At 48.3% G+C, this 14,562-nt stretch overlaps 1 protein-coding gene across 5 annotated transcripts in view; it reads right to left on the bottom strand.

The window, feature by feature from the left end:
• The window catches only part of SFI1 (SFI1 centrin binding protein), a 103,282-nt gene that overhangs the window by 15,685 nt on the left and 73,035 nt on the right, over positions 1 to 14,562 (bottom strand). For all 5 annotated transcript variants that reach the window (XM_055146777.1, XM_055146778.1, XM_055146780.1 and 2 more), the window contains exon 15: positions 9,318 to 9,448. In XM_055146777.1, coding sequence (XP_055002752.1) covers positions 9,318 to 9,448 — 131 coding nt within the window. The remainder of the gene's footprint in view (positions 1 to 9,317; positions 9,449 to 14,562) is intronic.

The raw sequence follows: 14,562 nt of genomic DNA, 5'->3' as shown, positions 1-14,562 counted from the left end.
GCAGTGCCAGGGTTTGAACCCAGGCCTCATGCATGGATAAGGCCTGTTGAACTCTCTCTCCTGCCCATGTGAAAACACTGTATCAAAACAAACAAAGAAATAATGAGGGGCCAGAGCTATAGAACAGTGGGTAGGGTGTTTGCCATGCACGCCGCCTACCCTGGTTCACTCCCCAGCATCCCATATAGTCCACAGAGCACCACCAGGAGTAGTTCCTGAGCGCAGAGCCAGGAGTAACCCTTGAGTCTTGCCAGGTGTGGCCCCAAAACAAAGCAAAAACAGTGAAAATCAGCAACATGTTAAAAGGATAAGATAACTGAGATTTATTTCAGGGAGAAAAGGCTGACTGAATATTGGAAAATCAGGCAAACCACCCATCATCTCAATAAATGTGGGGAAAATATTTGGTAAAATTCAACCACCATTCATAATGGAAACTCTCAGCGGGCCTGTAATGACTCGGTGGCTAAAGTGCTGTCTTGCACGCCAAGAGGCCATGGGTTTGATGCCATGTGCCAAGCGTGGTCCCAGCAACTCTGCAGTAACGGAGTGTGAGCACCGAGCCACATGCCCGTGAGCTGCACCGTGAAGGGATGCAAGCCCCAGAGCGCTACAGCCAGAAAACACCACAATGAATGAACATGACCGCCAGCCAGGAGAGCAAGCCCTGTCAACCAGATGCGTGTCCCAGCAAGCACCACAACCAGCAATATGTGACACCCTGGTCACTTCAACAAAAGCAGCATCAAAGGGAAGGGAAGGGTGAAAACTATTGAAAACGAAGAATAGAAGGAAACTATCTCAACTGGAAAAAACAGCATGTATGAAACTCAAACATACTCAATGGTGAAACATGGACCTTTCCAAAAGTGGAAAAAAGACAAAGACAAGTATAAGCCATATCATCACTTCTATTCAACCCTTCAGTAGATTTTCTTTTATTTCTGGGCCAGTCCAGTGGTGCTTCGGGCTTACTCCTGGGTCTGTGCTCAGTGATCAGCCTGGAGGTGCTCAGGGGACCACTGGGATGCCAGGGATAGAACCCATGTAAGGCAAGTGCCATGCCTGAGTACTACCACTCCAGTTCCTCAGAGATCACTCTTGGCAATGCTCAGGGGATCATACGGGGTGCCAGGGACTGAGCCCAGGTTGGCCACATGCAAGGACAATGCCTTATTCACTGAATAGTCTCTCCAGCCCACAACCCTTTATTCAAGATCCTATACAGTGCAAAAGGATTGGGGAGAAGGTGCAGAATACAGACATTATTATTCATGTTAAAAACACTATTCAATTTACTTTTTTTTTTTAATTTTTGGGTCACACCCAGCGATTACTCAGGGGTTACTCCTGGCTTTGCACTCAGGAATTACCCCTAGTGGTGCTCAGGGGACCATATGGGATTCTGGGTATCGAACCTGGGTCGGCCACGTGCAAGGCAAACACCCTACCCGCTGTACTATTGCTCTGACCCCACAATTTACATTTTTTACGTTAAAAAAATTTTTGTTTTTAGCCCATACCCAGTGATGCTCAGGTGTTATTCCTGGCTGTGTACTCAGGAATTATTCCTGGCAGTGCTTGAGGGACCTATGGGACACCGGGATCAAACCCTGGTTAGCTTTGTGCAAACCCTACTGGCTCTACTATCTCCCTAGCCCAAGAATTTAAATAATAAAGGAATGGGGCTAGAGAGACAGTACATTATGTAGGGCATGAGCATTGCATGTAGCCAAGTCAGGTTTGATATACAGTACCCCAAGCCCACTAGGAGTAATCCCTGAGCACAGAGCCAGGAGTAAGCCCTGAGCATGCAGGGTAAGACCCAAAAACCAAACCAAAAAAAAAAAAAAAACAAAAAACCCCAACAACAACAAAAATGTAAGTTTGCAGAGAAAAGATATTTTGAGATCTTAGAATAGGCAAATACTTCTTAGAGAGGACCCAAAAATCATTAATTAGAAAATAACATTAATTTCAGCTCATCAAAAATACTATTAGTTCATTTCAATGTACAGGTCACTTATTTTGCTCTCAATTTAAAAAAACACTGCTAAGAGGACTGGAGAGATAGTACAGCAGGTACTTAAAGGCAGCTGACCTGGGTTTGATCCCTGGCATCCCATATGGTTCCCTGAACACCACCAGGCGTGATTCCTGAGAGCAGAGTCAGGAGTAAGCCCTAAGCAACACCAGTGTAGACCAGTATTGACTCCTGGCAAGTTCAGGGGCCATATATGGTATACTGGGGAATGATACATAATAGTCACACAATAAAGGGTGAAATATTCGCCCCTGACCCCTAAGAATAACGCAAAAAAAAATATATCACATAATAAAGGTCGAAAGATTCCAAATCTGTCTGGCATTCAGAGAAGCTCAGATAAGAACAGATCAAGCCAGCGGCAAGGAAACACTGCTTGTTCCAAGGTGAGACATCAGCTATAACCCTGCATCAGCACCTCCCCTCTGAGCCTCCTTCCCTAAGATGCCCCACGTAGGCTTCCGGGTTTCATCTGGTCCCGAGGCTGTCTGTGGAGTGAGTCGTCTACTCTCTTCCCTCCTGATCTTGCCTCAGCAACCAGCAGGAACAGCCACGCTGTTCAGAAACAGAACCCTGTTTCTCACTGACTGGCCTCCAATTTCTTTTTTTTTTTTTTTTTTTTTTGCTTTTTGGGTCACACCCAGCGATGCTCAAGGGTTACTCCTGGCTTTGCACTCAGGAATTGCTCCTGGCAGTGCTTGGGGGACCATATGGGATGCCGGGGATCGAACCCGGGTTGGCCGCGTGCAAGGCAAACGCCCTACCCGCTGTGCTATCGCTCCGGCCCCTGGCCTCCAACTTCTTTTAGTGGTATTTTTGGGTCACACCTGGCAGTGCTTGAGGCTACTCCCAACTCTGGGCTCAGGGCATCACTCCAGGCTCTGTGCTGGGGGGACCATGCGGGTGGTGTGGGATCAAAGCAGGGCCAGCCTCAGGCACGGCAAGCACCCTGACCCTGATAGGATCTCTCCGGCCCAGTGGCCTCAAAAGCTACTCTTCCAAACCTCCCTGACCCTGAGAGAGCAGGATACAGAGTTTCTCTGGAATTCCTCCCTCGGGACAGTCACGTGACTTGGTCACACTACAGGCTTTTGTTCCTAGCTGACTGGGCTTTCAGGAAATCCTTAGTGTCCTCAGTGATCAGAGAAATAAAAACACTTTATGCCCACTAGAAGCTCTGAACTGAAGATACTTACTACAAAACGTTGACTGAGAATGTGGAACCACCATGTTCTACTTCTACTTCAACTTATCTGCTAGTAGAAGTAAGGAATGATAAATCGCCTAATAAAGCTAAATAAATAGTTTTATCTTTATCGCCTCATAAAGATAAAACCACTTCGTAGATTTACCTAATCTATGATCCAGGAGTATGGACCCAAGGGCTAGAGACAGCTCAAGATGCCCTGTACAGGTGCTGGAGCGATAGCACAGCGGTAGGGCATTTGCCTTGCACGTGGCCGACCCGGGTTCGATTCCCAGCAACCCATATGGTCCCCTGAGCACCGCCAGGGGTAATTCCTGAGTGCAGAGCCAGGAATAATCCCTGTGCATCGCTGGGTGTGACCCCAAAAAAAGGAAAAAAAAAAATGATGCCCTGTACAGCCATGGTCACTCCTGAGCACAGAGCCAGGAAAAGCCCCTGAGCACGGCTGGGTGTAGCCCACCGCCTCCTTCCTGCCACCCACCCATCCTGTAAAAACAATCAAATATGGGGACAGGGCAATAGCACAGCAGGTAAAGTGCTTTCCTTGCATACAACTGACCTGGGTTCTCTCCCAGCACCACATACGGCCCTTGGACCCTGCCAGAAGTGATTCCTGAGCACAGAACTAGGCATAAACCCTGAGTACCCCACGGGGAGGGGGGGTGGGGAACAAATAAATAAAAATGAAACAGAGGCCAAAGAGAGAGAGTTCAGAGGCTGAGCACATGTTTTGCATGTGGGAGGCTCGGGCTCGAGTTCTAGAATGCTCAGGCCCCCCAACACGCAGGAGTAGTCCTGAGCACTGCCAGGTACGGCCCCCCCAAGCACACACAGATAAAACAAACTAGTGCCATGTCTTACTCTCATTGTTTCACTAGTCAGTTGGTAAATGCTCATTTTTAGTCATACTCCATAACCCCACCATACATTCTGTCTGTATGCCTAGTTTAAGTCCTGCCACACAAACCAACCGGAAAAAGGCCAGGAGGGAGAGAGCTCAGGGGCTGAATCCTATGCCTGGCCTGCAGGAGGCCCTGAGTTCTAATCCCGAGGCTAAGTGCCTTCCCCAGCACCATGGGCGGGGTAAAGTCACCAGGAGCAGCCCCCTGGGCCCCTTGAGCACAGCTTGGGGGCTCCCCCTGCCCCACGCAAAACAACTATAGAATTATGGAAAGATGGAGTGTCCACGGTCGGGGGAGGAAATACAGGGGTTCAGGTGCATGCCTGGATGCGCCTGGCCCTCGCTTGATCCTCAACACACGGACTCCAGGTCCTCAGCACTGCTGGGCGAGACCTGCGCCCTCCTGGCTCCATGGGACACAGCACACCTGGATCCTCAGGCCCTCGAGTGAACCTGCAGGCCCACTGGGCCTCCTGAGCATCGCTGGGGAGCTCCTCTCTGCAGGAATCTAGAATTTCTAGGGGCCAGAGAGATAGTACAGTGGGCAGGGCACCTGCCTTGCACGTGGCCTACCTGAGTTTGGTCTCGGGCACCCCACATGGTCCCCACCAAGCCCGCCAAGAGTGATCTCTGAGCACAGAGCCAGGAATAAGCCCTGGGCACAGCTGAGTATGGTCCAAATGCCTGCCTCCCCTGCCCCGCCCTCCCCGCAAAGAAAGACAAACAAAATATCCCACCAAGAGTGACCTCTGAGCACAGAGTCAGGAGTAAGCCCTGACTACCTGGTCCCTGCCCCTGCAAAGAAAAACAAACAAAATATAGAACTTGTATATTTATTTGGATCTCTCTCTCTCTCCGTATTTGGTTTTTTGTTTTTTTTTTTTTGTGGGGCACCTCCACAGATACTCAGGGCTTACTCCTAGCTCTGTACTCAGGGATCATTCCTGACAGTGCTCAGGGGACCATATGGGATGGCAGGGATTTCAACACAGGTGAGCCGCATACAAGGCAAATGCCTTACCTACTGTACTATTGCTCCAGCCCTTACCATTTATTTCTTTTTATTGATTTTTTTTTGCTTTTTGGGTCACACCCGGCCATGCATAGGGGTTACTCCTGGTTCTGCACTCAGGAATTACTCCTGGCGGTGCTCAGGGGACCATATGGGATGCTAGGAATTGAACCTGGGTCGGCCGCATGCAAGGCAAACGCCCTACCCGCTATACTATCACTCCAGCCCCTTAACGTTTATTTCTTAAATTCCTAATGACACCTATGGCTTTTTGTGGGGAGAAGAGTTTGGGCCATATCTAATGGAACTAGGGGCTACTTTTTTTTCTTTTTTTGCTTTTTGGGTCACAGCTGGCTATGCACAGGGGTTACTCCTGGCTCTACACTCAGGAATTACTCCTGGCGGTGCTTAGGGGACCATATGGGATGCTGGGAATCGAGGGGCTACTTCTGGTCAGTGCTCAGGGATCACTCTAGGTAGTACTTATGAGACCTTGTAAGTACCAGGATCAAATCAAAGGCTCCTGCATGCAAAGCATACACCCACAGCTCTCTTCCTGGCTCCTAAATATACACATCTCTCTCTCTATATATGTATATGTATATGTCTATATATATGTATATCTATACATATCTATATATAGATATATACGTATATATCTATATGTGTATCTAAACAAGTCCATATACATGTATATACTTGGAGGAGGGGGCAGGGGGACTATAGTGTTCAGGGACTATTCCTGTTTCTGTGCTCAGGAGACCGTATGGAGTGGTGGGGATCAAACCAAGGTCAGCTGCATCCAAGGCAGGCCCCTTATCCCCTGTACTATCTCTCTAGCCCTATTTCTGTCTCTAATATCTCTTCTAGCAATACTCGGAAAGAAGGGCAAGGTCACCCCAGGAGGAGCTTGGAAGCTAATGTTCATTGCACACTTGAGGAAACTGAGCCTGGAAACATCAAGGCACTTGCCCACAGTCACAGAATTGGCAGCGGTGGGACAAGGTCTAAACTTGGGCCTGTCCAGTTGCCAAGCTATGTTTTCACTCAATCTCTCCGCACTCCCATGAACAGTGAAGGCCAGAGCCTGAAGACTCTTCTGCAAAGACCCAACTAAACTGAAAGAGGATCAGAGCTGGATGAGGCACTCCCTCTCCTTCACATTTCCAAACTATCTGCAGTCTCCAATTCATCCCCCAGTTATGGTTCTGAGATCACCCAAGTCTGCTGCTCCCTAACCAACATTCTTTGGGTAATCCCTCAAGGCTACTCTGACAGCATCTTCAACTTTTGGTCCCCACACACATGCCAAAGTAAGGGGGGGAAAGTATGACTTTGTAAAGGAAATAAAGGCTATGTGTGTCTTTTTTTTTGCTTTTTGTGTCACACCCAATGATGCATAGAGGTTACTCCTGGCTCACTCACTCAGGAATTACTCCTGGTGGTGCTCGGGGGACCATATGGGATGCTGGGAATCGAACTCGGGTTGGCCGAGTGCAAGGCAAACGCCCTACCCGCTGTGCTATCGCTCCAGCCCTGCTATGTGTGTCTTAAACAGTGAAATCACTTTTTGAATGAACCCTGTACCAGACCTCAGGACAGGAACCAGGTGGTGGCAAAGCTGCTTCCTAGGCAGGAGAAAAGGCAGAGGCAAGTGCTGTCACCCGGCAGCCCCTTGTGCCCCTGGCCGCCCCTAGAAAGATCTGAGTTTGTGCCAAGTGCACCTGGAGTCTGGGCTGACCCTCTCCAAAAGCAGCCAGAGTCCTTCAGAGTTGAAATCACTGCCTCTTCCCACACTGTACCTCCCTCCCTCTGTTCTCTGTCCCCGGACTCAGGGCAATGCCCATCCAAATGGGCACTCTGTGGTGACATGTGCCTGCTCCAATGCCTGCCCTTCACGTCTCTCTGGCCTTCCTCATCCTGCCATGCCCATCATGGCTCCTCACCTGATTCGCAGCAAGCCTCCCCGGAGGACACCAGTGCTCTCCGGCCACCTTCAGGCGAGCTATGAGCTCCAGAAAAGCTGTGAGGAGATAGGATCTATCCGGAAACTTCCTCCACTGTCTGTATGTCAATCTCACCTCCTTAAAAAATTCTTCCATTCTTTATTTTTGGGCCACACCTGGCTGTGCTCAATGCTTACTCCTGGAATCACTCCTGGCAGTGCATGGGGACTATATGCAGTGCCAGGGATTGAACCTCAGTTGGCTGGATATAAGGCAAGTGCCTTAACCCTGTACTATCTCTCTGGTCCCCCAAATTTCCATTCTCGTTGTTGGTTTGGCCACATCCCATTGATGCTCAGAGCTTACTCCTGGATCTGCACTCAGGAATCGCTCTTGGAAGGCTTGGGCACCATATAGGGTGCAGGGGATTTAACATGGGTCAGTCACATACAAGTGAAATGCCTTACCGGCTATGCTATCACTTCAGACCCCCAAATTTCAATTCTTACAAAGCCATTCCAAACTTCCTCTTGGATGTGGCATTTGCTATCAGGGAGATACAAATTTAAACCCTGGCCCTGCTACTTAGTGGTTATATTAAATGGGCCAATCATTTGTCATTGTGAGCCTGATCTCTTCTGCTATGAGAAGAAAATTATTCCTGAAGATGATACTGTCACTGCAAATAAGTTCATAGATTTAGTTCCTTTCTCTCATATCACAATGCTCATGCAGCAGAACTACAATTAGTGATTCATATTTTTTTCATTATATTCCACCATCATTTGCAGCAATAAATTCCTATGAGATAGACTGTTCCAGCACAAGTTAAAGGAGATGTAGCTCTGCTGTTTGTCTCTCCTATTCTGCTGAAGACTGTAATTTCAAGGTTTTCCAAAAGTCTAAGGGGCTTTGGAAATGGCTCAAAGAGCTTTGTAAGCGAGAGTCCTGGCTCTGCTTAGTACCTCAATACCACTGGATGAGACCTCAACAACCTCCACCCTAAAACTATTTAGGACCCAGGAGATAACTTGGTGGCTCAGAGAACCTACCTTGAAAGTTTATGGTTGCGTGTTTGTTCCATCCCTGGTGCCACCACATTCACTAAGCATATTCCAAATGGCTCAGCTATTGGTACCTGGCAGTCCTACTATTTACAATCTCTGAAGCTAAAGTGTAAGGTGCGTACAATCGTCTACTGAAGGGTCCAACCCTGAGAAACACCAGAACTAAAAAGATGCATGAGGTGCTGCTGAAGAGTTAGTACAGGAGATAAGGCATTCGCCTTGCATGTGGCCACTATGGCATGGTCCAATCCAAGCACGGTGAATGGACGCCTGCACACTGCCAGGGGTCATTCCTGAGCACATAAGCACACAGCCAAGAATATTCCTGAACAACACAGGTCTGTTTGTTTTTAAAGGGTAAGAGACAGTACAGCACTTAAGGCGCTTACCTTGCACATGGCTGACCAGGACACGATCCCTGGTGGCCCATATTATGGTGTCCCAAGCACTGCCAGGAGTGATCCCAGAGTACAGAGCCAAGGAGTAACCCCTGAGTACCACCAGCATGTGGCCCCCAAACAAAAACAAACCAGCAAACAAAAAAATTAAAAGATGTGAGAACCTCACCGCTAGCAAGTACGATCCCTGGTGATCACTGGAACCAGAATGGGCCTGAGCATCAGTAAGAACCATGGCTAAGTGGGTGAACTCTGCAACCAGAGAAGCGAGCCCTGGTGAACACCCCAACCGATAAGTGGGTGAGGATCAGTCTGACATGTGCGAGACCTCTGATTACCACAACAGCAACAAATGGAAGGGGAGGGAGAAAAGGCTTTTGTGGGACAGGAACCAAGCATTCGGGGAAATCATGCTCAGGAAAGCAAGGCAAGAGCCAAGCACTTTCCGATCCAAACAGCTAACGGGCAGCTTTAATGGAATTCACAATGGTTCGTAATGAGGAAAAAGGCAAACATCCCAGGCTGTTTTGAAAGCACTTGGCATAAAGATGGAGAATGTTTTTCCCAGGGGAACTCTTGTCTGTCTTTCCCAGCTAGAAGAAATCAATGAGCCCACATTACTGAAATACCAGGAAGAAGCAAGGTCTAGAGGTCTCGGAGACTGGAAAGCAAAGCTTTTCACACAGCCCTGTGGGCGCCGAGTTCGAGCCAAGATGCTCGCCCACTCAGCTGCCTGGTGTACCTGTGAAAACGCGCCGCGCTCTCGCTGAGAACGCTCTCCTGCTGGTGCCAGCGCCAGAGCGTTCTCCATGTCTGGAAGGCGGCAGGCAGGGCTCTCTGCTGAAAATGCTTGTCTGCTCGGCTCCGCAGCACCTAGAGTGGAATAATCAATGATTCATTTGTAGTTTATACGGTTTTTTAAAAACGACCTTTCAACATCACATTCTTTTTTTTTCTTTTTGAGTCACACCTGGCAATGCTCGTGGGTTACTCCTGGCTCTGCACTCAGGAATTACCCCTGGCTGTGCTCAGGGGACCATATGGGATGCTGGGAATTGAACCCAGGTTGGCCAGGCAAACGCCCTACCTGCTGTGCTATTGCTCCAGCCCCTCAACATTACATTCTTGAGAGAAAACTGCTTCCCCCAGAAAACTGGGAACAGTATTAAAGCCATTATTTTTCTTTCCTTTTCTTCTTTAAAACTGTTATTTTTCTAGAGTATACAGTGGGTGTTCGTTTTTTTTTTTTTCCTTTTGTTTTTTTGGGTCACACCCAGCGATGCTCAGCGATTACTTCTGGCTCTGCACTCAGGAATTACTCCTAGCAGTGCTTGGGGGACCATTTGGGTTGGGAGGGGGAAGGCAGGGGGAAAGGGAGGGGGAGGAGAAGGGGGGGAGGAGGAGGAGGAGAAGGAGGAGGAGGAGGAGGGGGAGGGGAAGGGGGAGAAGAGGAGAAAGGGGAGGAGGAGGGGGAGGGGAAGGGGGAGAAGAGGAGAGAGGGGAGGAGGAGGAGAAAGGGGAGGAGGAAGAGAAAGAAGAAGAGGAGGAGGAGGAGGAGGAGGATGACCCCAGGTTGACCCCTGTCATGATATGGTCCCAGCTAGAAATGACCTCTGAGGACAGAGCTGGGAGTAACCCCCAAGGACAGCCCCTAAGCACCACTAGGTATGACTCTCTTGCTCCCTAACAACAGAATCTTCCAAACTGAGGCCCAAATAATCACAAAGCAGCACCAAGGCATGACTGTCATGGTCTCTTTTAAGTGTGTATTTGCACGGCCTAGGTAACATGCTGACAACTTATGGTACTGATGTACTGATGTACCCCTCTACCACCAAAGTGCCCAATCCCAAAACCAAAGTTTGGAGGGTGCCGTACGTGGGGACGCTCAGGGTCTGCTCTGGGCTCACTGTGAGAGGAACCACGAGGTACTGGGATTGAACCCGGGTCTCCTGCAAGCGACACCCATGCTCCAGTCCACCGAGAGATCTCACCAGCTCAGGGCTCAGGATGTGACCTGCAGAATCCTTAAGCATAAAAAGGTGGTGCTGAGGCCTGTGCCTGACCTCCGCCATCTCTACAGGCGCACATTCACATCTCTGACCCTCTGTTCAGCCATCCAACCTCCCGGTTGATCTCTCGGGAGCTTTCCAGGTCCAGAAGCTGATTCCCCTCCCTCCCACCCAGGTCCCAGCAGCCGCCATAGGCCCACATCCGTAGCTCAGGCTCTCGGCTTGCTCATCCAGCCTCCACCAACACCCAGGCGCTGAACCCATCACTGCACTCAACACCGCGGAGGCGCACACGCAGTCAGGCAGCAGCTCTGCTCACCCACTGCAATCACACTGCAAGATTTCTATCTCCATCCCTGCGTGAGGACCAGAGGGAAGAAGAACAAAAGATAAAAAGGGGGCGGGGCTGGAGCGATTGCACAGTGGGTAGAGAGTTTGCCTTGCATGCAGCCGACCCGGGTTAAAGATTCCCAGCATCCCATATGGTCGCCCGAACATCGCCAGGAGTAATTCCTGAGTGTATGAGTCAGGAGTAACCCCTGTGTATTGCTGGGAGTGACCAAAAAAAAAAAAGATAAAAAGAGGGCCTGAGCCATAGTACAGCGGATAGGGCATTTGCCTTGCCTTGCATGTGGCCATCCCAGGTTCAATCCCCGGCATCCCACATGGTCCCCCAAGCACCACCAGGAGTAATTCCTGAGTGCAGAGCCAGGAGTAACCCCTGAGCATCGCTGGATGTGGCCCAAAAAGAAAAAATAAAGATAAAAAGAAAGCAAGATAGTTCTGCTTATTCCTAGCTTGCTAAGGGTCATAGGCTCTCTAATAATGAACTGAAGTTTTATTTATTTTGAGTACTCTGTGTCTATTCTGGTGATTTCTTTACATCTACAGAGATTTTTCCTTTTACTTATTAAAGCAGATTATGTAAGCATTATCTATAACAATATTTTCTAACATGAAATGAGTATTGCTTTTATATGATAAAACATATTTTTATAGGCCTATTCAAATTTTCCTTTAAGTTTGAAACACTCTCCTCTCCTTACTCTTATTAAATTGTATACTTGTAGCACTTATCTACTTCACATCAATTAAAAATCATATTGGCAGGGGCAAGAGTGACAGTACAGCAGGTAGGGCTTTTGCCTTACATGCAGCTAAACTGGGTTTGATCCCCAGCACCCCATATGGTCGCCCAAGCACCACCAGGAGTGTAGAGCCAGGAGCAATCCCTGAGCACCGCCAGGTATGGCCCCAAAACAAACACACGAAAAAAAAATTATTAGCATAGGGGTCGGAAAGAAAGTACACTGGGTAGGGTGCTTGCTTTGAATAGGGCTGACCACTTATGGGCATTTTTTTTTTCTCCTTGGCTTTTGGTTTGGGGATCTGGAGGGCCATGCAGTGCCAGGGATTGAATCCAGGCTTCCCACACACCAAGCATATGCCCTGACCCTTTGAGCCATCTCTCTGGCCCTTATTCTCAAATGCAAACAAAATAGAAGCAACAGGATGATGACACCCTATGTGTCCATCACGCACCTTCAATACTAAACAAAATATTTGCCATACTTTATATACTACTTTTAAAAAAGAAAGTAACCTACAACATGCATTATTTTTATTTTTCTTAAGAGAGCAAGACTTATCGCTTCTCAGCCTTTTGGCTAAGATCAAGTGAAGAGAATAAGACTTGTTATTTGTACCTGCAACAAGGCAGAACTCATTGTCAGCTAAATATTTTTTACGAATCAGAACTCATCTCCTCCTACTCCCCTCCCCTGCTGTCACCTTGACAGGCACATTACAAAGTTCTCATGGTTGTAGTTTAGATCTCAAGTTTTCAAAGTTGTGGAGTCCGTGCCTTTAAATGGCTACACCATTCTGCCACATCACCAGAGTAACTGAAGCCCCATCTCCTATTTTTCTATTACTTCCTTTTCTCTTCCTCTTCTTCCATCTTCCCTTTTGATTTCTTTCCTTCTCTGTCCTCTCTAAACTCTGAGGTTAAGGACAATGTAGACATCCTCCCTTATGTACATCACATTCCCTCATCCAGTTATTCGATATACCACAGATAAGTGAAGTAATCTTATGTTTGTCTTCTTCTGGCTTACTTCACTCAACATGGTATCTTCCCGTTCCAACCACATTACAATAAATAACATGATTTCATCATTTCTTGTTAGTACCCTACGGTGTATATATACCACATCTTCATTATCCACTCTTCTACTGTTGGATACTTTAGGTTGATTCTATATCTTAGAATTGTACTAAGTTCCACAATGAATAAAGGTATGCATACAAAATAAAAAGAAACAGAACTCAGCTGAGATTACTATTTTCTACACCTAGGAGACCTTCAAAAGCAAAATGGTGAGGGCCAGAGGGACTCGCATGTGGCTGAACCAGATTTGATCCCTGATGCCCTATGAGACTGCTCAAGCACTGCTAGGTGGTCAGAGTTTGGAGTAAACTGTGAACACCACTGAGTATGGCCCCCCAAAACAAAACAAAAAGCAACCAGTGCTGGAACAGTGTGTGAAGAACAATGATGCTGGGTCTTCTGGCAATGCTCAGTCACAATGTCAAGAGGCGCTCTCTGTCTCTGTCTCTGTCTCTGTCTCTCTCTCTCTTTCTCTCTTCCTCCCTCCCTCTCTCTACTCCCCCCACTCCCAGAAAGGAATGGCAAAGACACTCTTTGACTCTTTTTCCACCTTGAATAAATACAAACTTTCAACCCTGGCTCTCACATTCTCCGCCCAGAAGACCTCTGCAAGTTTGTTGCTAGCATGAAATGAACTTAGGAGGCCAAGTGGCAATATCCTTTCAAAACAATGACATAACCCTGAGGACTTTCAATAATGCAGCCCTAGGAGCAACCCTAGGAGCAGAGGGCAGGGTGACAAAAACAAGTCCCAGATCTAAGAACTAAGATGATGGTGGGGGAAAACTCTGAAGCAACTAACAGTTCCTTCCTGTGTTATTAATTTCATTTATCTAAAGATCAGCCAACACCTACCCTATGCCAACACTGAGCAGGGCGGAGAAGGAACAGGCTGTAAACTCCTTGAGGATCTCCCAGAGGTGGGGGAGGCGCTAGTGATGACTCCTGAGCTGAAGCTCCATGGGGAGGGGGTGTTGAGGGGAAAGAAATAAAACCGGAGAAGCCCGGGTACCAGGAAAAGCAGGAGAGCACAGAGGACTCAGGAGAAACCAGCAGCTTAACTGGCCAGAGTAGAGCCATGAAGAAAGTGTTTAACAGGAAATGGTCCCAGGATCCCAAAGGAGTCAGAGTCCTAAGTAGAACATTTGAACTCTCTCCCCAAGTTTTGAGAAAACAGCCCAAACTCTGAGAGTCACGCGTCAGCCTCTAGCAGCAGACGGAGGGAGGTGACAAGGGAGGGCCACGGGGAAATAACTAGGAAGAGGTGGCAGGTTTGAGTCTGGCCCCGCTGGCCTGGGGCAGGCAAGATGCCACATATGCCCCAATGCCCCTGCCCAGGTCATCCATGGAACACACACCGCCCTGACTTTGAACTCAAAATCTTTTTCAGTCCAGCATTCCACACAGCTACTCTAATCATCACAGCTTGCCTGTAAGGCCGCATGTCCCTGGTCCCAAGTTTGAAATGACAAGCCCCGTGCAAGTAAGGATTCTGTCTGACTTGTACTGTCACTGCTCAGGGAGGTGTCTGTGCCATAGCTGCTACTCGGTCTTTCTTTTTTTGTTTGTTTGTTTTATTTTGTTTTTGGGTCACACCTGGCGATGCTCAGGGGTTACCCCTGGCTCCGCACTCAGGAATTACTCCTGGCGGTGCTCAGGGGACCATATGGGATGCTGAGATTTGAACCCGGGTCAGCCGCGTGCAAGGCAAACACCCTACCCGCTGTGCTATCACTCCAGCCCCTCGGTCTTTCTTTAAAGGAACTAAATCCTCCTTTCTGTTGTGAAATGCTGGGCCACACCTA

The sequence above is a fragment of the Sorex araneus genome, chromosome 9, assembly GCF_027595985.1.
Source record: "Sorex araneus isolate mSorAra2 chromosome 9, mSorAra2.pri, whole genome shotgun sequence".
In the NCBI taxonomy this organism is placed as follows: Eukaryota; Metazoa; Chordata; class Mammalia; order Eulipotyphla; family Soricidae; genus Sorex; species Sorex araneus.
This window is presented reverse-complemented; position numbering and strand designations above follow the sequence as displayed.